The 24,200-nt window shown below is 47.2% G+C and overlaps 1 protein-coding gene across 3 annotated transcripts in view; it reads left to right on the top strand.

Moving 5' to 3' along the window:
- The window catches only part of DDAH2 (dimethylarginine dimethylaminohydrolase 2), a 49,693-nt gene that overhangs the window by 15,733 nt on the left and 9,760 nt on the right, over positions 1-24,200 (top strand). Inside the window, exons 2-4 of one of the 3 annotated variants that reach the window (XM_048490411.1) lie at positions 4,226-4,757; positions 13,625-13,933; positions 22,511-22,610. In XM_048490411.1, coding sequence (XP_048346368.1) covers positions 13,628-13,933; positions 22,511-22,610 — 406 coding nt within the window. In that variant the 5' untranslated portion in view covers positions 4,226-4,757; positions 13,625-13,627. Of the gene's footprint in view, positions 1-4,222; positions 4,758-13,624; positions 13,934-22,510; positions 22,611-24,200 lie in introns of all 3 variants that reach the window. The other 2 variants (XM_048490412.1, XM_048490414.1) reach the window with 2 other exon arrangements.

Below are 24,200 nucleotides of genomic sequence, written 5' to 3'. Positions count from 1 at the left end.
CACCCCACCCCCTCCATCATCTGGCCACGCCCCTGTTGTGGCGCATGCCTGGGGCGTTGCCCCCCTGTCCTGTTGGTGCTACGCCACTGGTGCCATGGAATTTCGCTGGCCCCGTCAGTCTCTCTTAGAGTAACCAACCTCACAAGATAGTTGTTGTGAGGATGGAATGGAGGAGGGTAGAATGCTGTTGTAAGCCACTTCCTTATCGAGGAGAAAAGCAGAGGCACAAATATCTAAAAATACATATAATTAATAACTAACTTCAGTTTACCAATGCAAAACCATCTTTACTGCACAGTTATTAGTTTTTTAAGCCTTACAATCTTTTCAAAAACGATATCTGATCAATCAGGGCCTCTTTTTTTTAAATAATTCAAAAGGAGATTCTTTAATAGTATTTTAATTGGTTATTTGAATAAAAGAATTGGTTATTTGAATAAGAGCATTTTAAAAAACATGCCATTTCTGAAATCGGCAGCTGTGTTCCTGGATTAATTTTAGAATTGTACTCGCTTCCCTTGGTTCTGGAAGCTGTTCAGCCAAAGGATGAACATACTCTGAGAAGCTGTCGCATATTTTTGCGCTCTGGCACAGTATTCTGATTTCTGTGCTGTGGAAACAAAAGAGACCTTGTCCACGAACAGAATCAAACAAACTGTTTTCTCAGCTTAGCGTGTGAAGCCTCTTTGGCATTAGCAGCAAGGCAGATCTTCATGACTTGGCCCGGCTGGCGCATATAATGAGGTTTGTGACTGGTTCGTGGTCCCTCTGGGTTCCAAATGCTTTATGTGGTTGTGTGTGGAAAGGTCAGGTCAGTAGCAGACTGTTTCTGAACAGAGCATGACCAGTGGTGGGATCCAAAAATTTTAGTAACAGGTTCCCATGGTGGTGGGATTCAAACAGTGGTGTAGCGCCAATGGGGCTGGGTGGGGCACGACGGGGGCGTGGCCGGGCATTCTGGGGGCAGGGCATTAATAATTTCTCTGTGACTGTAAAAAACTCTTACTGTAAAAAAAAGTTCCTCATTTCCAGCTGGTATCTTTCTGTCCATAATTTAAACTCATTATAGCAAGTCCTATCGTCTACTGCCAACAGAAACAACTACTTCTCCTCTGATTGACTGCCTGTCAAATACTTAATACTGCGTTTCAAATACTTAATTTTGTTTCTAGAAATCAAAAGAAGGGTACTTTCCTTAAACAAGGAGCTTTACCATATTTCTAAAACAGGTTTTTAAAACAGCCCAACAGGGAGAATGATCCCGTTTTCTACCTTCGCTAACCAGCCACATAGGAAACAACAGGACTTTATGATTTTTGGACCTAATGGAATTTCTAACGGAAAAGCAGACCCAATTAGTAACCCCCTCTCGGCACACACAAATAATTAGTAACCCACTCTCGGGAACTGGTGAGAACCTGCTGGATCCCACCTCTGAGCATGACTAAGATCTCATAATGTAACCAGGGCATAGTAATGATAATACTATCTGGCACACCACCCTGAGCCCAACTTTGGTTGGGAAGGGTGAGGTGTAATTTTAATAAAATAAATACAAATCGGGGGAGGGGCTGTGACTCAGGGGGATCCCATGATTTCTGCGTAACAGATCCCAGGTCCAACCTGTGGCTTCTCCAGTGGAAAGGTCACAGGTGTAGGCCTGAGCAGTGGTGGGATCCAAAAATTTTAGTAACAGGTTCCCATGGTGGTGGGATTCAAACTGTGGCGTAGCACCAATGGGGCTGCCTGGGGCACGACAGGGGCGTGGCCAGGCATTCCGGGGGCAGGGCATTCCTGGGCGGGGCTGTGGCAAGGACACAGCTGCTGCTCCGGTCCTTGGGCGGGAAACGAATGCACGCAGGCGCAGGCTGCCACGCACGCCGGTGCACCTCCTGCTAGACTGCTTCAAGTTCTGTGCGCTACTGCTGAGAGGAGGAGCGTAACTAAGGCAAAAATCACGTGGCAAAATCGCCAATTAGTAACCCCCTCTCGGCACACACAAATAATTAGTAACCTACTCTCGGGAACCTGTGAGAACCTGCTGCATCCCACCTCTGGGCCTGAGACCCTAAAGAGTCACTGTTAGACACAGCGGAGACAATAAAGAGCTAGATGGATCAATGATGGGATTTGGCGTGAAGCATCTTCATACTTTCGCATAAATACTGTAACGTCCTGTCATAGCTTTGCAGTAAAATAGATCCGTATTGTAATCCTTATATAGGATGTGTGTAGGGGGCTGAGTCCTGTGTTTGTGCTAAGGAACCTGAAGGGAAGGTAGGGGCCGGTCATGTCCACAGTGAACAGCCGGCCACTACAGCCTGCCAAAATGTGCGGATTTCTTTTTTTATTTTTAAAAGCACTAGCATCAAAACTATTTTTTTCCCTGTTACTAAGTAACAAAGCCCTATAGAATTGGTCTTCTGCTGGTTGAGTAGTGTCCCGCATCTAGGTTGATCGCTTCCATGGTACCGCTGGTATCTTTTTTATTTTGATTGTTTAAGAATGCACAATACGAAAGAAGTTGAAGAATGAAAGAGGTTAGAAAAACTGGGTTCAGTCCTGCCTAACATTTTTTGCGGCTGGAAGGGGGGGTTCGAATTTTTACCGTCCCTCCCCTCCCACTGCCAACTTCCAGCTTCCCCCTGATGGAGGTCCCCATGATCCCCAGGGACAGCATTTTGGGTGACATTTGAAAGTACAGTGGAAAGGGGCGGATGAGAAACTCGCATTCTGTTGTCAGCAGTCTTTCTATCAGTAGCAATTTTCAGCAGGATCCAAGCCCAGGAGGAGTGAAGAAAGGGAAAGCTGGAGAAGGGAATATTTGCTGCCGTACATTATGAGTAAGTCCTGTGTGTCAGGTTAGACATGTCCGTGGTCTAAAACAAGGCAAGCTGAGAGCAGAGTTAATACCCTTTAAACCCCTCGAAAGACAGCACTGTTGGCGAGCGATCCTGAGGAGATCTACTTGAGTTTGATCAGTTTGGTTTACTCCCAGAAACATGTCGTTAGGAGCACCCTGTTCATGTATTAGAGGTTGTTACGTGGGATGGATTTTAATCATGGATCTCGTTCTTTTTGGGGAAGTATGAGAGACGTTGGCGCTCTTACTCCAATCAAATCCCCTGGATCTATGTATCTCTACTGATGCAATAAGCGCTTCCTCTCAGTTCACAGCCTAATGAAGGGAAAGGATTTATAAACTTTTTTAAAAAAAAATTAAATCTACAATCTTAACATTACAAACAAACAAAAGGAAAATAAATAGAAAGGAAACAATAACAAAATAAAAAAGAAGGGAAGAAACAATACATATGCCATATTTTCCTATCACAAATAAATATGACTTCCTGCTAGAGTTGTAATTTTCTTTAAAAAATATTACAGTTTTGTTACATTTAATTACAAATTCAAAAACTATTAGCCTTAAACAAATTAATTCACTTACTTGAGTAATAATATGATTGCATATTTCTTTAAGTACTGACACCTTTACTTGTACATTGTTCTTTTATAACATCTAGCGACGACTTATAAAATATTCCCAATCCTAAAAAGTCAGTATTGCAAACTAAAAGTGGTTGTTATGGGCTTTCTGGGCTGTCTGTCTGGGGTCTGGTAGATCTTGTTCCTAATGTTTCGCCTGCATCTGTGGCTGGCATCTTCAGAGGTGTAACACAGATAGAAGTCTCTGTGATACACCTTTGAAGATGCCAGCCACAGATACAGGGAAAACCTTAGGAACAAGATGTACCAGACCACGGTCCCACAGCCCAGTTGAGTCCGGCCGTGAAAGCCTTCAACAATACATTAAACATAAAGTATTCACAGTCTTGTTCCGTTTTCAGGAAGACAGTTATTGGATCCCAAATTTCAACAATTTTTCCAGGTTGTGATATTAAATTACTGTTGATAATTGATCAATTGCTGAAAGATCTATTAATTTATTTATCCAGTTCTTTATCGTTGGTACATTCGAACATTTCCATTCTTTTGCTTTAAGTTCCTAGCAGCAGTAAACGCATAAAATATTAATGTTTCATTTTCTTCTTTTTTTACCAAGGAGTCTAGCTAGTTTAACAGCAATGTTTCTGGTTTAAATTTAAATTCGTAACCCAATGTATATTTCATTGTATTATGAATTTTGTGCCAGAATTTCTTAACCAGCATGTTTACGTCCTAGAGGGGATGGATATTAATCATGGATATCTTTCTTTTTGAGGAGGTGTGAGAGATGTTGGTGCTCTAACTTCAATCAAATCTCCTGGATCTACGTATCTCTGCTGATGCAATTTGCGCTTCCTGCCTCTCCATAGCCTAACAGGGGGAAAGGATTTTTCATTAACTTCCTGGCTGTTTCAGAATGTAACAGTAAGGGGGAAAAAAGCCTCCGTGGAGAAGAAAAGATTCATCAATTGGAGATGTGGACACAGAGAAGCAATTAACTTGATCCACTGATTAATGCACAGAAACCAGGAAGGAATTAACTGATCAGCGAAGTATATTTGGTTGATGAACTGGATCCTTCAGTTGCGTGCTAGAGAAGGGGGGGAAATCAATGCCGAGGGAATTCTTTGCCCAAGAAGAAAATTAATTCAGAGTTTGGAGGGCCGTGGTTGCCGATTGGAGGCCTTTTCGCTCAGGGGGTTGAAAGGGATCTCCCTGCGGCATCTGAAGGAATAATAGATCGGGATCAGCAGGAGACGGGCCCGTTGCAGCGAAAGGAGGAAACCGAACGAGGGAGCCCAGTGGTGAAGGTAAACATTTCCCCCTGCTGAGCTCTGAACGGCTTTAAGATGAGCGGTTAGACAGGAACAGCAGACTAGAAAACTGGATTATAAAGGGAAATTGGAGCAGATCTCTAACCGTTATGCGTATTTGGTGTGGTTTATCGCTGGGGCAAACTACTGGATATGCCTAGAATGATTTCTCTTCTGTGTTGTCACTCCGGCCGAGGAGATGCGTTCTTGTGTTTTCTTTTTTCTACACTCGCCTCTGTTAACGTCTGTGTGAAGGAACCATGCGGAGAGGGCGGAAAGTCGTAGGTGGGTGAGCTGGCCCGTGTGGTGCCCCGCGACTGACCTTACTTGCTCTGGAGGGGAAAAGGTCCTGGCTTCTGTGACTGGCAGCAGTAACACGTAGAAGGACTCTGTGCTCAGCCTGGCTTATTTTAATGCAAAAATTTCCCGCCTTTTCCATTGGGGTGCCTGAAAGGGATGAGATGGCTGGTTGGAGGGCAGAGAACAAAACTGCTTTAGTTTTCATGAGTGGATTTATTTAGCTGGAGTGTCCTTTTCAAAAACTGCGTCCTCCATGCTTCTAACATAGTGCAAAGAAATGTGGGATAGTTCTTGCTCCTAAAACCTCTGCCCCGCCCCCCCCACAAGGAGGAGGAGGAGGAGGAGGAGGAGAAGAAGAAGAAGAGTTTGGATTTATATCCCCCCTTTCTCTCCTGTAGGAGACTCAAAGGGGCTGACAATCTCCTTGCCCTTCCCCCCCTCACAACAAACACCCTGTGAGGTGGGTGGGGCTGAGAGAGCTCCGAGAAGCTGTGACTAGCCCAAGGTCACCCAGCTGGCGTGGGTGGGAGTGCACAGGCTAATCGGAATTCCCCAGATAAGCCTCCACAGCTCAGGCAGCAGAGCCGGGAATCAAACCCGGTTCCTCCAGATTAGATACACGAGCTCTTAACCTCCTACGCCACTGCTGCTGGAGGAACCCAATAACTAAAGTTGGATCTGACATTATAATTATAATTCTTTGTTATTTTTTTTAGTTTACTTCATTTGTACTCTGCCTTTTTCCCTAATGGGCATGCAAGGTGACTTATATGATTCTCCCCTTCTCTGCTTTTTCTTATGACAACCCTATGAGGTAGGTGAGACTGAGAGAGTGACTGGCCCAAGGTCTCCCAGTGAGCTTTCATGAATAAGTGGTGACTTGAACTTGGGTCTTCTCTTATCTGAAATTGATCTAGAGGGGGGAATTAGCTGTTAAAGGCATCTCCAAAAGGATTTTTCCTGTGCGTAAAGATAAAGGTAGTCCCGTGTGTAAGCACTGGAGGTTTTATTCCACAGCAATATTCCCACGAAAACAGGGACAGAGACTAACCAAATAGAACTAAATGAAGTATTTATTTACTAACAAACAAATACACAGCAAACCAACACAGCAAACCTTTGAAAGCACAAATACACCACACTATCCGTAGCAATGTACACTCACCCACACACTATAAGGCAGCGATGGTGAACCTGTTCGAGACCGAGTGCCCAAATTGCAACCCAAAACCCACTTATTTATAGCTAAGTGCCAACATGGCAATTTAACCTGAATACTGAGGTTTTAGTTTAGAAAAAACGGTTGGCTCCGAGGCGTGCGTTACTCAGGAGTAAGGTTGGTGGTAGTCGGTGGCTTTGCTTTGAAGCAACCGTGCAACTCTTCCAATGGGTGAATCATGACCCTAGGAGGGTTTACTCAGAAGCAAGCCCCATTGCCAGCAACTGAGCTTACTCCCAGGTAAAGATCACGCTTTAGTTCTTCGCATGAAAATCAGTGGGGTTTAACAGCGCTTAACAGGGTTACCTACATTGCTTCCCCAAAAGTAGGTCTTAGGTTTAATGCTAATAATCGAGCCCAGCGGCCCAGGCCAGCCTAGATGGGGGGGGGGGGCTCTGTTTGTGCATGCCCACAGAGAGGGCTCTGAGTGCCACCTCTGGCACCCGTGCCGTAGGTTTGCCATCACTGCTATAAGGGTAGGGTAAGGATGAGAGACGAAGTCGTGGCGTCGCACACCTGCTCCCCAATCGATGTTGTAATTGGAGGTGTCTGGGATGGAACTGGGAACCTTGCGTGTGTGCTGTTTCAGTGTCACCACCCCTCCCAGAGGATAACACAGTTAACCCTCTTCCATATGTTTCTGACAAATCGTAGTGAAGGCACCAGGCTATTAGCTGTTCTGTAAGCAAGAATAAGGAAGTTTTCTTGACTGGGAGGTTGGCAAAGGAAGGGTTGTTTTCTTGTCTAGGCATAATGCACCAGGGACACCTTGGCTAATTGGTTTATTGCGATGTAAGCTGTAGCTGCAGACTGCTTGCTAACCTCATTGGGCCTACCTGACTGGACAGTTGCCTCAGAAAGCTGAGCCTGGAGCAAGCCAATTAGGGCCTTCCCATATGAATATTCAGTTCCCACTGGGAGGGGAACTCAGCTGGCTGTTTGAGCGCTACGAAGCTATTCATCTGCATCCACGGCCCTATCTCCTATACTATAGCTACATGGGCATGGTTGGGTTGTCTATCAAATGATAGACAACACCCCCCCCCCCTAAAATAAATTCTAGACAAGCTGAACTCACAGCCCTCTGAAGGAAAATACATGGGAAGACAGGGGAATTATTGAAAATGCAACTAGTGACAACGGCACAGTCACTAGCCAGTAGGTTCTTGTGACAATTGATCAGCAACCTCACCGTCTGGTAGATTCGTAGTAGTAGGCAAGCCTTTATTGGCATTCCAAAATACAATAAAACAATTGTCCATAAAAGACAGATAGATACAACAAACATTCAGAGTCTTATCAATAGTGCAGTCCAAATGAACTCATCAAAAGTGCCAGTCCCATACACCTCTCCACAGACCAGACTGAAGACCCACCAACAGAGCCCAGGCGTCACAACAACATACAGTATCAACACTCCACTATAAAACGCAGAGTTTGTTGGAGTGGCACCAAACACAGAACAAGGGATGCGGGACAAGGAAATGGGCGAACAATTGATTTGACTCCAATAGGTTGCCACAGCCTCCAGTTGTCACACCATCTGGCAATCGATAACAAAACTACGGCATCTCTCTATGAATCACCCACAGGTTATTTGACTTTGGATGACTGTGAACCCACAGGTTATTGGCAGAGGTAGGCACTGTATACCCGTAGCAGTCTGGTAGATTCCTGTAACTCCTGTACAGTAACTAAAGAATGAACCATTCTTGTGCTTGAAAGCAAGTCTACTGGCAAAACTACAGTGGCCTGAATTGCTTCCCTCTTTCCGGTCCAATAATGGAGGACACTGGCTGGGATAATCTGAGTTGATTGTGTTGCTTTTGGTAGGAGAAATACTGTGTCTGCAAAGACCTTTGGGCCTCTGAGAACGCTGGCACCTGTTTGTACCTTTGCTTTCACCAACCCTTGCAATCAGTCTTGTGAAGTCAACAAATGTTTGAGGCACAGAAAACTGCTTTTATAGTGCCAGTTTCCTAGTAGGCTGTTCAGCAAGTTACTCAGTAGGCCTTGCCTGGTCACTTGTGGCGTGTGAGGATTTTTAAAATACAAAGTTGACTCATCTCCCTGCGTTACCCCCAGTGGTGGGATCCAAAAATTTTAGTAACAGATTCCCATGGTGGTGGGATTCAAACAGTGGCGTAGTGCCAGTGGGGCTGGGCGGGGCACGACGGGGGCGTGGCTGGGCATTCTGGGGGCGGGGCATTCATAATTTCTCTGTTACTGTAAAAAACTCTGACTGTAAAAAAAAGTGCCTAATTTCCAGCTGGTATCTTTCTGTCCATAATTTAAACTCATTCTAGCAAGTCCTATCGTCTACTGCCAACAGAAACAACTACTTCTCCTCTAATTGACTGTCTGTCAGATACTTAATACTTTCAAATACTTAATTTTGTTTCTAGAAATCAAAAGAAGGATACTTTCCTTAAACCAGGAACTTTACCATATTTCTAAAACATGTTTTCAAAACAGCCCAACAGGGAGAATTATCCCGTTTTCTACCTTCGCTAACCAGCCACATAGGAAACAACAGGACTTGATGATTTTTGGACCTCGTGGAATTTCTAACGGAAAAGCAGACCCAAATAGTAACCCCCTCTCGGCACACACAAATAATTAGTAACCCACTCTTGGGAACTGGTGAGAACCTGCTGGATCCCACCTCTGGTTACCCCCACCCCTCGTCACAAAGGCCCAATATTATAGGCAAGCGGGCCTGGCTAGAATGAATATATCCCGGGTAATAACTGATCTGAATTTATCTACTTCTGTTCTGCGACTCCAACTGCAGAGCTTGGTCATTATATAAATGTTCTGCAGCTCTCTGCAGACCATCTGACCTCTCACTGACTTCCTGCTCAGGGAGGGACAAGGGCAAAGTTTTGTAAAACATCACCCTAGGCTCATCCTGACTGCTGCTCCCCCATCTGGGCTCCGCCCCCTTGCAGCTGCTCCCGCCCCTGAACCCCCTGTGGAGTTTGGGGCCGGGGTGCAGTTGAACGCCAGCCAGGCTTGGCCCGCCCCTGAGCTCTATGTGGAGTTTTGGGAGCTGCACTGTGTAGGCCTGTCTGATGTGGCCTCGGGTCTCTTGGGCCCAGCTTTAAAATGCAGGCTTTGGGTCTGTAGTTCGAAGCTCAACTCAAGCCTCTCCAAGGCCAGGATCAAACTGAGCACCTGGGTGAACCGGCTCCAGCATTATACTGCCCACTAAGCTCCGCCTCCGGTCAAATGAAGCTTGGGGGCGGAGCCAACAGTATAAAGCTGGAGCCTGTTCGCCCAGGTGCTCAGTTTGATCCTGGCCTCCGCGGTGGCTTGCGTCGAGCTCACGGCCTGCAGTTTAAAGCTGGACCTGAGTGAATTGAGGTCAGCATCAAATGGGCCCAGCTCCAAAACTCCCCGTGGAGTTTGGGGGCTGGGTGAGGCTGGTCAGCCCTGATCCTGAGCTCCATTGACTGGCTACACCACTGGGAATGGAGCAGATACAAGCACGCTGGCCCATCTGTAGGATTGCTGTGTTGTCCACTCAGCGCAAATTCACAGAAGAAGTGTTCCCATCCCCGTGTGATTACCCAGAGGCAGCATATGGGGCCAGAGTATGGCAAGTATAGCCGGGCAAGCAGTGGGAGAAAGGGGGCAGGGAGTCTGTGCAGGGCCTTCTGTGGCAGCCATTTTGTGGTGACACCCGTTCCGTATCCTCAGAATTCCAAAAATGCCCACAGTTTCCACAGGACTGAGACCCCTTGAAAGTGAATGTTAAAAGGAAGTGTCAGAGGCATGGTTGTATTCATTTGTGGCTACAAGAACAACGTACATCCTTGTGCCATTTATTGTAGCATGAGATTTTGTGGACTGGATGGCCTGTTTGTCAGATGAAGGATCTGGTCTCTTGATTGATAGAGTTACCAACCTCCAGACAGTGGAGTTTTTTCAGTATTAAAACTGAGCGTCTGAGAAAAAGGCGGTTTCAGAGGGTGAACTGCCTGGCGTTGTATTCCTAGTGAGCTCTTTCCCCTCCCTAAACTCCACCCCTTCCAGACTCCACTCCCAAATCTCCAGGAATTTGCCAACCCTGCAGGGTAGAGCGGATTCTGGTCTACCAAAGCCGTGGAAAAAACCTGTTCGTTTTCAAGGAGCCGGAAGGTTGTCCAGTTTTCAAAGAAAGCCAAGACTCTTGAATGATTACATTTAGGGGAAGTGTTCACTTGGGGGTTTTGGCATTGCGGTTGGGTGGAAACGCGCCCGGCTCTGCTTTGACCCTTCTGCAGGCCATTGATCGGTTGGCTTCCTGTTGCTGGCAATTATCTAATCAGCTTGGTGGGCGGGTGGAATTGACCGTTGCCCTCCGGACCTTATCGATTCGGCTTTTGGAAACTGTTTGCGGCCTCTGGGGGAGTTGGGAGGGTTGGTGGGACCAGGGTGCTGCTGGGGAGGGGCTTGCAAGGTCGAGCCCAGACACGTGCAAGATATTTTGGGAAAGGAAGCGGGGTTTTTTTGGTGTTAAATCCAAGAGATGAGTCTGGCAAACGAAAGGATCAGTCTCAGAAATTTCAAGCTGGTCGAAATGGGGAAGGGGAGCCAAAATGAAGGTACGTTGAGGGGATTTTTGCTTGTACCTCACACTGGGCACGAGCTGTTGCCTCTTCCTAACCTTCAAGGATTCCCTGGGCCAGAGGAGACTCCTCTACTTCTCCACCTCCATATGGATAAAGGAGGAAAATACATGGAGCAGAATGTGCTTGGTGTGTTTATATCTACTTGCAATTATACTATTGCCATTGAGTTAAATGGGTATTGTAAGTGTGGTTTTAAATGTATTCATTGCACTATGGTTGCTATTTTTTGTATTTCTAGACCGTTGGATGCTGCCAGTGGTGGGATCTAAAATTTTTAGTAACAGGTTCCCATGGTGGTGGGATTCAAACTGTGGCGTAGCTCCAATGGGGCTGGGCGGGGCATGACGGGGGCGCGGCCGGGCATTCCGGGGAGCGGGGCAATCCGGGGCGGGGCTGTGGCAAGGACGCAGCCGCTGCGCCGGTCCTTGGGCGGGAAACGAATGCACGCAGGCGCAGGCTGCCACGCACGCCGGTGCACCCCCTGCTAGACTGCTTCAAGTTCTGCGCGCTACTGCTGAGAGGAGGGGCGTAACTAAGGCAAAAATCACGTGGCAAAATCACCAATTAGTAACCCCCTCTCGGCACCCCCTCTCAGAACCTGTGAGAACCTGCTGGATCCCACCTCTGGATGCTGCCCTGGGTTCTGAGTGGCTCATAGCAATTTCATTAAAGTCTCGTTTATCATTATCCCCGTGGGTCTCACGGCCTAAGTAGGGAGAGCCCCGAGCATCCAATGTGTGCCTGCATAAAACTACACCCTGGGGTTTGGGTTCTGGCAGCCTCAAAAAATGCGGATAGGGGGATAGCTTTGAGTATGATGAGGGGGATAGCAGGGATAGGGGGAAACCCTCTGTCAAAGACTTTAGAGAGCCGCTGCCATTCAGAGTACTGGAAAACCACTGTGGTTTAATTCAGATGCGGATATCACCGTTTTAATTCAGATGCGGATATCCCAGTTCTGTTGCATTTCTTCAGTTAATCCCAGCATTCCCTTTACTACAGACTGTTTCAGGGCATCTTCTGTTACCGCTTGGAGTGTTTGGCTCGGATATGAATGACATGTCATGTTTTCTTACAGCAGCTGGGAGGAGTGGCAATTTAAGGTCCACAGTAGCTCGGCCGCCTCTAGAATGGGGCAAATGGCTCCTCCCACAAGGACAATTCTAGCTCCGGAAAATGATACAAGGGGAAGAGGAAACACTGCCATACTGCAGCCCTGAACTGTTAGGATCCTGCAGATGTTTCAAATGCCTGACTTCTTAGGAAGCTGAATGTGTTGTTGGCCCTCATTCTTGTTGTCAAATTCCTCATCTTGACAACGCTTAACAATCCGGGCCAAGAGACACATAGTCACATGAACGTCACGCGACAGAATCCTTCCCCTTCATGCAAAACTCTGTCCTATGCATATCATTGTTTCTTTTTTGGAACCCTCCCACCCCACAAATTTTAAAGGCATGTTTGATTATATTTTTGTATTTAACAAGGGCTCTTTGCAGTGTTCAGAGTGTTTATCGTCTTTATATTGCGTTGAGGAAGGTTGAAGCTGCGATAAATTCAGCTGGTAGCTGAAAAACCACGCCCAGATGTGAGCTGGGCTGATAAAGCCTTCCTTGGGTGGAATTCAGAAACCAGAAGTTGAAATGGACTCATAATCTGTCCATCTATCCCGTGGGTCCTGAACATGGTTACCAGGGGGGCTACCACGGTGCCTGCCAAATATTTTTGGGGAGTGGATAGGACCAGCTGGGCTTTTTGCTCAGCAAAGCTTCTCTTTGCCTATTAGAGATTGGATTGGCTGTGCAGATTTTTAACAACATTATTTCCAGAGTAGCTGCCACCACAGCGCAAAGATCTTCGTTGTGTGACTGAAAGGAAGATGCGGCAGCCATCATGTGACTGGTTATGCCTCCTGCAGCCGCCATTTTGTGGATGTGCCTCCTGCAGCCGCCATATTGTGGATGCGCCTCCTGCAGCCGCCATTTTGTGGATGCGCCTCCTGCAGCCGCCATTTTGTGGCGGTGTCCAGGACTAAATTCCAGGTCAAAATTCCAGAGGTGCCCACCTCATGAAAAAGGTTGGGGGCTTCTGGTCTATCCGGATCTTTGGCTGCGCTGCCAAAAATGCATCTACGAACTGGTGTATGTGTTTTACTCTTGCTCTGAGGTATTCAGGACTTTGTTTTGAGAAAAAAAGTGGTGTAATCACTAGTGTCAGGCTAGGCCCTGGGAAACCCAGCTTCCAACCCACCCTCTGCCACGAAAAACTCAGTGGGTGTCCTTGGGTGATTATTGTGTCTCCCCCTCCTCTAGCTCTCAGGATTATTGTGAGGACAAAATGGCAAAAGGACAGGGAACAAGGTACACCACACTCTCCCCCTAGCAGGAGTAAAATGCCACCATTACAGCCTACCCTTTGTTTGAGTTTGGATGATTGGCTCAGGTTCCTTAAACAAACTTGCTGATTTGAGTAGGAATTTGAACCCAGGGCTGCCCGAGCCACTTCTCTTATTTTATTTACTGTGGCAGATTGTCTCTTAGTTAACAACATGCTTGACTACCGGTACTACTTAATTTTTTTTCCTTTGGGCCAAAAGGCACAGAACTGGGAGATATCTGGTCAGTACAAGAAAAGGAGTACCCCGTTGATGCAACTCAGACTTGACTAAGAAGTGTTGCGTTCTTGGTGGAGCGGTGGCTAAATGGCACGTCCTTTTGTTTCCCTTCCAGACCATGGCCTGCATCTCCTCTTTTGGGAAGTACACCCATGCCATTGTCCGGTGCATCCCTTCCTCGTTTGGTACCTTGGAGACCACAGCAGACGGGTCTGAAGGGGGGACTGAGCCGGTGGACCTGGCCAAAGCTCATCGACAGTATGGAGTCTATACGGGCATCCTGCGCCAGAAGTTGGGCCTGCAAGTCATTGAGTTGGCGGCAGACGAAAGCCTCCCTTGTTCAACGCTAGTTGGGGATTTGGCAGTCATACAAGGGGACACCGCACTGCTGACCCGACCTTGGGTGCCATCACGGCGAGATGAGGTAATGTCTAAGTGTGCTTAAAGGATAGTTGGGCTGTGTTCACTGCTTTTATTTGCTTCATTTATACCCCCACCCCCCCTTCTCCACAATGGGTCTCCAACGTGTCTCCAAATGCCTTAGCAGACCAGGTGCTCAGGAGCAGCAGCAGCAGAAGGCCATTGCTTTCACATCCTGCACGTGAGCCCCCAAAGGCACCTGGTGGGCCACTGCGAGTAGCAGAGTGCTGGACTAGATGGACTCTCGTCTGATCTAGCAGGCTCTTTCTTATGTTCTTAAGGTGCTACTGGACTTGACTCTTGTTACTTTAAGATGTCAGTGGTTCTTTCTATTTTCTGTGTTCTTATGCTGGGCTGGGATTTTAATTCTGAATCCTAATATTTATGGCTACCAATCTTGATCCTCCTTGATCTCAGATTGCAAATGCCTTAACAGACCAGGTGCTCGGGAGCAGCAGCAGCAGAAGGCCATTGCTTTCACCTCCTGCACATGAGCCCCCAAAGGCACCTGGTGGGCCACTGCGAGTAGCAGAGTGCTGGACTAGATGGACTCTGGTCTGATCCAGCAGGCTCGTTCTTATGTTGTTATGTTGTCTTCGCTTCCATTTTATCCTCACGCGTGTTCTCTTCTCCTCCATTTTATCCTGACAACAACCCTGTGAGTTGTGTTAGGCTGAGACTGCAACTGGCCCATGGTCACCAATGAGATTTCACGGCTGAGTGGAGATTTGAATCTGGGTCTCCCAAATCCTAATCTAGCACTCTAACCGTTACACTGTGCTGGCTTCTTTGCGAGGATTTTCAAGTAACTAGACCTGAATGTTTTTTAAAAGAAGATATACAGATATTCATAACAGATATAGAGACCCTCCTTCCTGCACACTCCCATATCAGTTATGTAGAGCCATCTGTCTTCCTATTTACCAAAACAGTTGTGTGATTGTGTGGTGGCAATTCTTACATGCGATTGGCAGTCAGACAAGAAGCTGTGTACATTCCTGGCTGTGACTCCTCATCCGGAGATGTAGGACTCCAACGCCTGTCTGTTCCCACTTACCTGTGGTGCTCATTGGGTCGTCTTGGGTCTGTCACAGTCTATCAGTATAACGCACCCTGCAGGATTGTTGTGAGGACAAAATGGAAGAGGGTAGCACTGTATACACAGTGGGGGGGGGAACATTAAGAGGAAAAAGGGGCATTCATTGAAAATGCTGGGGGGAAGAATTAGGACTAATAAAAGGAAACACTTCTTCACACAATGTGTGATTGGTGTTTGGAATATGCTGCCACAGGAGGTGGTGATGGCCACTAACCTGGATAGCTTTAAAAGGGGCTTGGACAGATTTATGGAGGAGAAGTCGATCTATGGCTACCAATCTTGATCCTCCTTGATCTGAGATTGCAAATGCCTTAGCAGACCAGGTGCTCAGGAGCAGCAGCAGCAGAAGGCCATTGCTTTCACATCCTGCATGTGAGCTCCCAAAGGCACCTGGTGGGCCACTGCGAGTAGCAGAGAGCTGGACTAGATGGACTCTGGTCTGATCCAGCAGGCTAGTTCTTATGTTCTTCTTAAAAACTACCAGACCACAGCCATGCAGCCTGGAAGACCCACAACAGCCAGTATACGCACAGCCCTGAGCAACTGTGGAATTTAAAATATAATCTTTAGTAGTAATATTTGTGGCAGACCCCTAGGGAGAGAGTGTGTGTGTGTGTGTGTGTGTGTTTAATTGAGCTTGATGTGTGTGTACTAATAGTTATGGAAATTGGTTCTTAACATTTGTCAGAGTATACTTAGGATGAAGTGAATTGTCGAAGGCTAGATCAACGTCTACTGCTTAGCTTGGATAATGTGGTCCAGTCTTATTAGATTTCTGGGGAAAGAGATGATGCCTGATGGAGGGGGTGGGGGGGGATGCAGAAAAATGTCCCAAACCTGTCAAAGATCGGATGCCGGCTATGAATAAAAGGAATATCCCCATCCAGAAGAAGAAGAAGAAGAAGAAGAAGAAGAGTTTGGATTTCTATCCCCCCCTTTCTCTCCTGCAGGAGACTCAAAGGGGCTGACAATCTCCTTGTCCTTCCCCCCTCACAACAAACACCCTGTGAGGTAGGTGGGGCTGAGAGAGCTCCGAGAAGCTGTGACTAGCCCAAGGTCACCCAGCTGGCGTGTGTGGGAGTGCACAGGCTAATCTGAATTCCCCAGATAAGCCACCACAGCTCAGGCGGCAGAGCTGGGGATCAAACCCGGTTCCTCCAGATTAGATACACGAGCTCTTAACCTCCTACGCCACTGCTGCTCCAGAGGTTGAAAAGCACTGAATACCACAGGCGTAGCTCCAAGGGGGCGGTGTGTGTGCGCGCGATACACTGGGCACATGCCCCTGTGGGGGCTTTCTGGGAGCATGGTGTGGCGGGACGGGATGTTCCAGGACGGGGGCGGATGGGGGCGTGGCAGGGGTGGAGGACGCACCAGGGCATCAAGCGCTTTCCCCCCCTTGCTACGCCTCTGCTGAATTCTAGCACCAGGCTTTGACTTCTGTTGTTGGAAGTAACAATGTCTAGTGTGCAAAGGAACTGAGAAGAAGACCCAGCAGGGGGTGGGCCAGTGGTCAGCAAGATAGGGCTGTAGAGTTAGAGACCCTTCTGTCCTACATTGTCTATCCTTAGACTGATAATCTGAGATCTAATTTCCTTTTTCTTGGAAGTCTTCTAGTCCTTCCCTAGCTGAAGGCAATCCCCGTCTCTCCGCTTAGTTCCCCAATAAACATTTAGCTTTATCTTTAATCATGGAGTCTGCCCCTTGTCTGCATAATTACCACTCTGCCAACAGCTGTGTCCTCTTTGTTGGCCCTCAGGCTAGAGGAATCTGTGGCCTGGTCCAACAGGTCACCTCTTACGTTTTTAAGGTTTTGTGCTTTTACTCCTCTGTCTGGAGGTGCAGAGAAAGAGGCCCAAATCCAAAGCTTCAGGTCAGCTTCTGTCAACCTTGAGCTTGGCACAAAGTACCACTGAACCCAGTGGGTCTTGGGATACAGGGTCAGGTTCTCAAACAGCGTGGGCAAACCAAGCATTGGACTGCAGCACTTTCATGCCCTCTTCGTAATTCATCGAGTTACATGGGATGGGCAGGATTATGGGTGAAGCTATATACTTTGTCCTTAAAATAATTGCTCAGCGAGGTCACCCAAGTTCCATGCCACAGTAGGCTTGTCCTTTTCTGATTAAACAAATCAAGCTGATTAACTTGGCATATGTTTGCTCTGCATAATTTATTCTGCGTCTGTCTGATGGCTGTGTGGAGAAGAGCCTGTAAGAGCTGTGGAGAGCAATGCAGCCAGAGGTGGCATCCAGCAGGTTCTCACAGGTTCCCGAGAGTAGGTTACTAATTATTTGTGTGTGCCGAGAGGGGGTTACTAATTGGTGATTTTGCCACGTGATTTTTGCCTTAGTTACGCCTCTCCTCTCAGCAGTAGCGCGCAGAACTTGAAGCAGTCTAGCAGGAGGTGCACCTGCGTGCATTCGTTTCCCGCCCAAGGACCGGCGCAGCGGCTTCATCCTTGCCACACCCCCGCCCCCGGAATGCCTGCCCATGCCCCCATCGTGCCCCGCCCAGTCCCATCAGCGCTACGCCACAGTTTGAATCCCACCACCATGGGAACCTGTTACCAAAATGTTTGGATCCCACCACTGGTTTATATCTCACTCAAGCCCAGCAAGACGGACTCAGGGCAGTGAACGACACAACATCACACTATAGGAATATACTTAGTAAAACCCAGTCTAATATTACTGTACTATAATTAAAACAAGTCATTTAGATCTGCATAGGGGAGGGTGAAAAGGGAAGGGGCGAGGGGAGGCCAGGTTAGATGTTGAATCACGGCTGCCTCAACCGTGGGCCTGGCGGAACATCTCTGTTTTCAGGGCCCTGTGGAATCGTACTTCATCCCACAGGGCTCCAATCTCGGAAGCCAAGACACGCTGAGTTCTTGGGGAAAGTCATCAGGGCCTTTGCAAGGGGAGGTTTTCTGAAACGGAGTCGTGAGCCAGGATCGCTGGTCTCCAAGGGAGGCAGGCTGCAGCCTTTAGCTGTGCATTAAACCCTGTCCCATCTGTTCCTCTGCTGAAACCTCTGGGATTAATTCTGCCCTTTTCCCTGAAGCGATTGGGCGGCTGCCTGACCTGTTGACTCCCCAGTTGGAGACATGCCTTATCCACCCCTCATGACCCAGTGCTCTGTTCCAATATCACTTAGTGCATGTAGGGAGGGGTGGTGGTTTCACCCCAGTCCTGGGTATGTTTGCTCTGAAGCAATCCCCATTGTCTCCCACGGATCTTATTCTGAGATTTGTTTACATAGGATTGCAGGCCCTGCCTTGCGATGCATGCGCCCCACCTAATTCCTAGGTAACGACTGGCCGGCTGTTGTTGGTTTTCCGGGCTGTGTGGCCATGGTCTAGTAGGAGCAGCAGTGGCGTAGTGGCTAAGAACAGTGGCTAAGAGCAGGTGCACTCTGATCTGGAGGAACCGGGTTTGATTCCCAGCTCTGCCGCTTGAGTTGTGGAGGCTTATCTGGGGAATTCAGATTAGCCTGTGCACCCCCTCACACGCCAGCTGGGTGACCTTGGGCTAGTCACAGCTTTTCGGAGCTCTCTCAGCCCCACCCACCTCACAGGGTGTTTGTTGTGAGGGGAAAAGGGCAAGGGAGATTGTAAGCCCCTTTGAGTCTCCTACAGGAGAGAAAGGGGGGATATAAATCCAAACTCCCTCCCTCCCTCCCTCCTCCTCCCTCCCTCCCTCCCTCTCCTCTTCTTCTTCCTTCTTTCTTCTTCTTCTTCTTCTTCTTTCTTCTTCTTCTTCTTCTTCTTCTTTCTTCTTCTTCCTTCCTCTTCTTCTTCTTCTTCCTTCTTCTTCTTCTTTCTTCTTCCTTCTTCTTCTTCTTCTTCTTCCTTCTTCTTCTTCTTCTTCTTCTTCTTCTTCTTCTTCTTCTTCTTCTTCTTCTTCTTCTTCTTCTTCTTCTTCTTCTTCTATTGCTGCTTTTGCTGGCATCTTCAAAGGCATGTAACAGTGAGATGTGTTTCTCTCCTTAGCACAGTATGGCGTGATCCTGTAGCCGGGTATATGTTTTGTGTTCCTCACAGGCAAATTGTTAGGAGCAAAAACTACCAGATCAGCACCACACAGCCCTGGAAAATTCACAACAGCTGGTTGATTCCAGCTGTGAAAGCCTTTGACAATAACAATTGGCCCTTTGTACAGAGGAAAGACCTCCATATCTCTCTTCCTCTCTGAGGAAGAAGGTGGTTCTGTATGTTTTTCACTCGTTGTTCTTCCATTTTTAATAAATATTTAATAATCTAATGCTTTCCACAAGTTTTGGTGCTGTCTCACATAGAATTTCCCCCAAGGATATTACTTGTGTGCAAAAAGAAAACAATTTGTGCATGTCAGGTTAACCTCTCTTTTTTTCCCCGCTCCCTGATCTGGTAATTTCCATTCGAGTGCTTTTGAAAACATCCCATTGGGAAGAAGGGAAGGGTGTCCATAAACAAACAGAAAAGAATAAATTTCTGCAGATTTATTACCCTGTTTCCCCAAATATAAGACATCCCCGGAAAATAAGACGTAGTAGAGGTTTTGTTGAAGTGTGAAATATAAGGCATCCCCCAAAAGTAAGATGTAGCAAAGTTTTTGTTTGGAAGCATGCCTGATGAACAGAATACAGAAATATAAGACATCCCCTGAAAATAAGACATACCGCATCTTTGGGAGCAAAAATTAATATAAGGCACTGTCTTATATTCGGGGAAACACGGTAAAACAAAATCCCTGTGAGCATGATTGCCTTGTAGCCTATGCAGGGTGCCTGAAAAGTATCTTGTTCGATACTTGGGAAATCACACCCCAACTCCCTTTCCTGATACGGTATCCTCTGTAATTCTGTGTGAATTCTGTGTGAAAACTGTTGTGTCTAAGTGAACAGGAAGAAGAGGCCAAGGTTGAAGAGTTTACATTTGGCAAAACAGACATGTGTACTCTTTCTTTGTTTATAATGTGACTTCATGGGGATGGGGGAAAGGGAGTTTCCTCTATGCTACTGACATCCGTGTAAGAAATGTCATCTCGTGTGAAGCTGCCAGGAGTCTTGTGTGTGTGCGTGCGTGTGTGTAACGAACTCCCTGGTCCCGAAGTTCTGCAATTCCTTCTTGTGGGCGTTTTTGTGCGTGCGTGCAGAAATTTAGACAGCGACTGGCTCGTTGCCCTACATTCCCGCAGAATGAGAGTAGAGGCAACTCTCGTCCGCTGTCCCCACCCCTTCTGGTACCGACCCCTCTTCCCTAGCCGCTGCAACTTATCTTTGTAAAGAAGCAACAAAGCTGTTTGCCTGAGCAGATGAGATCATCTCCTCCAAAAGCAAACCAGCAAACTGCTTCTTTTAAAAAGATAACAGCAACGGCTGCAGACCGCTGGGGCGATGTGGGGCCGGGTGTGCGTACTTTGCTTTTGTGTCGTCATCTTCTCTTACGGTTCAGTCATGACTTCGCAGCCCTTCCCCCCCCCCCTTCCAAAATAAAAAGTTAAATACATGGAACTTCTTTTATCTTACACGCCTAGTAAAATTTTAAATGCAGGCTCCTAGGGGGAAAGGACTCTTCTCAGTCATTTAGATTATTGTGCTTTTACAAGGCCCAAGTGAACCTTGATGTTGCTATATAAATAAAGTGATGGGTGACATCTAGAAACCTCTGGCGTAGGAGGTTAAGAGCTCGTGTATCTAACCTGGAGGAACCGGGTTTGATTCCCCGCTCTGCCGCCGAGCTGTGGAGGCTTATCTGGGGAATTCAGATTAGCCTCTACACTCCCACACACGCCAGCTGGGTGACCTTGGGCTAGTCACAGTTTCTCAGAGCTCTCTCAGCCCCACCTACCTCACAGGGTGTTTGTTGTGAGGGGGGAAGGGCAAGGAGGTTGTAAGCCCCTTTGAGTCTCCTGCAGGAGAGAAAGGGGGGATATAATTCCAAACTCTTCTCCTTCTTTTGGGGTAGTAGAAAGCTGTGAGGATATTGCCCATTTGAATTAGTTCAGCACATTGATTTGTCACCATGTGTTGCTGGCACGTTTGAAATAACTGCAAAGAGGAGGCTGCTGCTGTTGGGTCCTATCGGTGACTGGGTCCATTTGGTAAACCATCGTGTGTATGACGATTTGTTTATCCTTTTGTGGTGATTTTTTTCTCTATCTTGTAAAGGTATGGGGTGAGTAAACCTATGTCAGCGGCACACCTTGAAAGCTTCCTTCACAGTCTGAAACAGCTGCCACGTAGTGAATGGTTTATATAGCCTTTCATGCAGTGGTCATTTTGTGTACTGTCCATATGTGTAGAAGAAGAAGAAGATGAGTTTGGATTTATATCCCCCCCTTTCTTTCCTGTAGGAGACTCAAAGGGGCTTACAATCTCCTTTCCCTTCCCCTCTCACAACAAACACCCTGTGAGGTAGGTGGGGCTGAGAGAGCTCTGAAGAACTGTGACTAGCCCAAGGTCACTAGCCCAAGGTCACCCTGTGAGGTAGGTGGGGCTGAGAGAGCTCTGAAGAACTGTGACTAGCCCAAGGTCACCCAAACACACCCATGGCGTGTTTGGGAGTGCACAGGCTAATCTGAATTCCCCAGATAAGCCTCCACAGCTCAGGCGGGAGAGCTGGGAATCCAACCTGGTTCCTCCAGATTAGATACATGAGCTCTTAACCTCCTACGCCACTGCTGCTCTGCTGCTCTGAAGGCCTCTGAAGCCTTTGTAGTAGTGATAAGACTAGTATAGGCTGACCAGACGTCCCGCTTTTGGCGGGACAGTCCCGCCTTAAAACAATTTGTCCCACGTCCCGCGGGTTTTTTTCAAGTGTCCCGATTTTTGGAAGGCTGCCGCACTGCCTTCTGGGGCGCAAGGCAGTGTGGCAGCCTCCCGCGTGCGCGGCCACTGGAGCGCACTGCCTCCTGGGGCGCTCCCGTTTCCTGCCCTGCGACAGCGCCCCAGGGCAGGAAACGGGAGCACCCCAAACCATCTGGTCACCTTAGACTAGTACTTAGGGAAGAAACCATTGGAAATTAAGAAAGAAAGAAGACTTATAAGGAAAGTGACAGGACAATGGCAAATATCCATCTTTTGATTGTGCTCTCTTTTTAAAAATATTTTTAAATTAATTTTCACAGTATAATTTAACAGACACAGTAAAAAGATTTGAAGCGGAAAAAAATCAAAACAGGCAGAAACAGAGCCAAAAAAAGAGAGAACACAATAGATCTACCCAAAACTGCACTGATGTAATCATAAGATGTTGGATCCCAAAGTAACATTCTAATATAATCAGAGAAACCATCATGAGATCTTAAATTCACTATCTTCTGTCAACCAACTGTGCAACGTCTTCACTAACCAGCCTCTTATATCTCAATCGTTATCAAATTAATAATCCTCCAGTTGTATTTATTTTCACATGATTTACCAGCTTCATCCTATAAAAAATAAAGTTCCCATCTCTCGTCACGTTTATCTCTCTCCTTTTCCCTTATATTCCCCCAGATCAGCAGCATCAAGAAGGTCTTGGAAGAACTGAAATTGCGTGTTGTGGAAATCACGGATGAGGGAGCCACCCTGGATGGGAGTGATGTACTTTTCACAGGTGAATGACATCTCCATTACGGGGAAGGTACCTTATATAAAGCCGTGGTGCGACCGCACTTGGAGTACTGTGTTCAGTTCTGGTCGCCACATCTCAAAAAGGATATCGAAGAGATAGAAAAAGTGCAGAGAAGGGCAACAAGAATGACTGAGGGATTGGAGCACCTTCCTTATGAGGAGAGGCTGCAGCGTTTGGGACTCTTTAGTTTGGAGAGGAGACGTCTGAGGGGGGATATGATTGAAGTCTATAAAATTATGCATGGAGTAGAAAATGTTGACAGAGAGACATTTTTCTCTCTTTCTCACAATACTCACAGAACCAGGGGACATCCATTGAAAATGCTGGGGGGAAGAATTAGGACTAATAAAAGGAAACACTTCTTCACGCAACGTGTGATTGGTGTTTGGAATATGCTGCCCCAGGAGGTGGTGATGGCCACTAACCTGGATAGCTTTAAAAAGGGTTTGGACAGATTTCTGGAGGAGAAGTCAATCTATGGCTACCAATCTTGATCCTCCTTGATCTCAGATTGCAGATGCCTTAGCAGACCAGGTGCTCGGGAGCAGCAGCAGCTGAAGGCCATTGCTTTCACCTCCTGCATGTGAGCTCCCAAAGGCACCTGGTGGGCCACTGCGAGTAGCAGAGTGCTGGACTAGATGGACTCTAGTCTGATCCAACAGGTTAGTTCAAAAACAAAAAAACAACCTCCAGGTGAGACCTGAAGTTCTCACAGAATTTCAGCTGAATTCCCACCTACAGAGATTACTTCCGCTGGAGAAAACAGCAGCTTCGGAGGGCTGACTGTGTGGTATACTGCAGCTTCCAAGTGAAATCCCTCTCCAAATTCTCACCTCCACACCCAAATCTTGAAGAATTTTCCAGGCTGGAGTTGGCAACCCTAAGCATTGATGGTTCACTAGACGGCTGAAAGTGAGCGACAAAGACCAAAGCAAGTTCAGCCTTGGGTCTTAGGTAAATCTCATCCTTGGTACCGAATCTGTGAAATATAGGGCCATCACTGCTTCAAGAAATCCTGGTAGATTTTTGAGTTTGTTTCATTCATTTAAGAACATAAGAACATAAGGACTAGCCTGCTGGATCAGACCAGAGTCCATCTAGTCCAGCTCTCTGCTACTCGCAGTGGCCCACCAGGTGCCATTGGGAGCTCACATGCAGGATGTAAAAGCAATGGCCTGCTGCTTCTGCTGCTGCTCCCGAGCACCTGGTCTGCTAAGGCATTTGCAATCTCAGATCAAGGAGGATCAAGATTGGTAGCCATACATCGACTTCTCCTCCATAAATCTGTCCAAGCCCCTTTTAAAGCTATCCAGGTTAGTGGCCATCACCACCTCCTGTGGCAGCATATTCCAAACACCAATCACACGTTGTGTGAAGAAGTGTTTCCTTTTATTAGTCCTAATTCTTCCCCCCAGCATTTTCAATGGATGTCCCCTGGTTCTAGTATTGTGGGAAAGAGAGAAAAATTTCTCTCTGTCAACATTTTCTACCCCATGCATAGTTTTATAGACTTCAATCCTATCCCCCCTCAGACGTCTCCTCTCCAAACTAAAGAGTCCCAAACGCTGCAGC

This window comes from Sphaerodactylus townsendi, linkage group LG03 (assembly GCF_021028975.2).
Source record: "Sphaerodactylus townsendi isolate TG3544 linkage group LG03, MPM_Stown_v2.3, whole genome shotgun sequence".
NCBI lineage: Eukaryota > Metazoa > Chordata > Lepidosauria > Squamata > Sphaerodactylidae > Sphaerodactylus > Sphaerodactylus townsendi.
The sequence above is the reverse complement of the archived record's forward strand: the minus strand, read 5'-3'. Positions and strand labels throughout refer to the sequence as shown.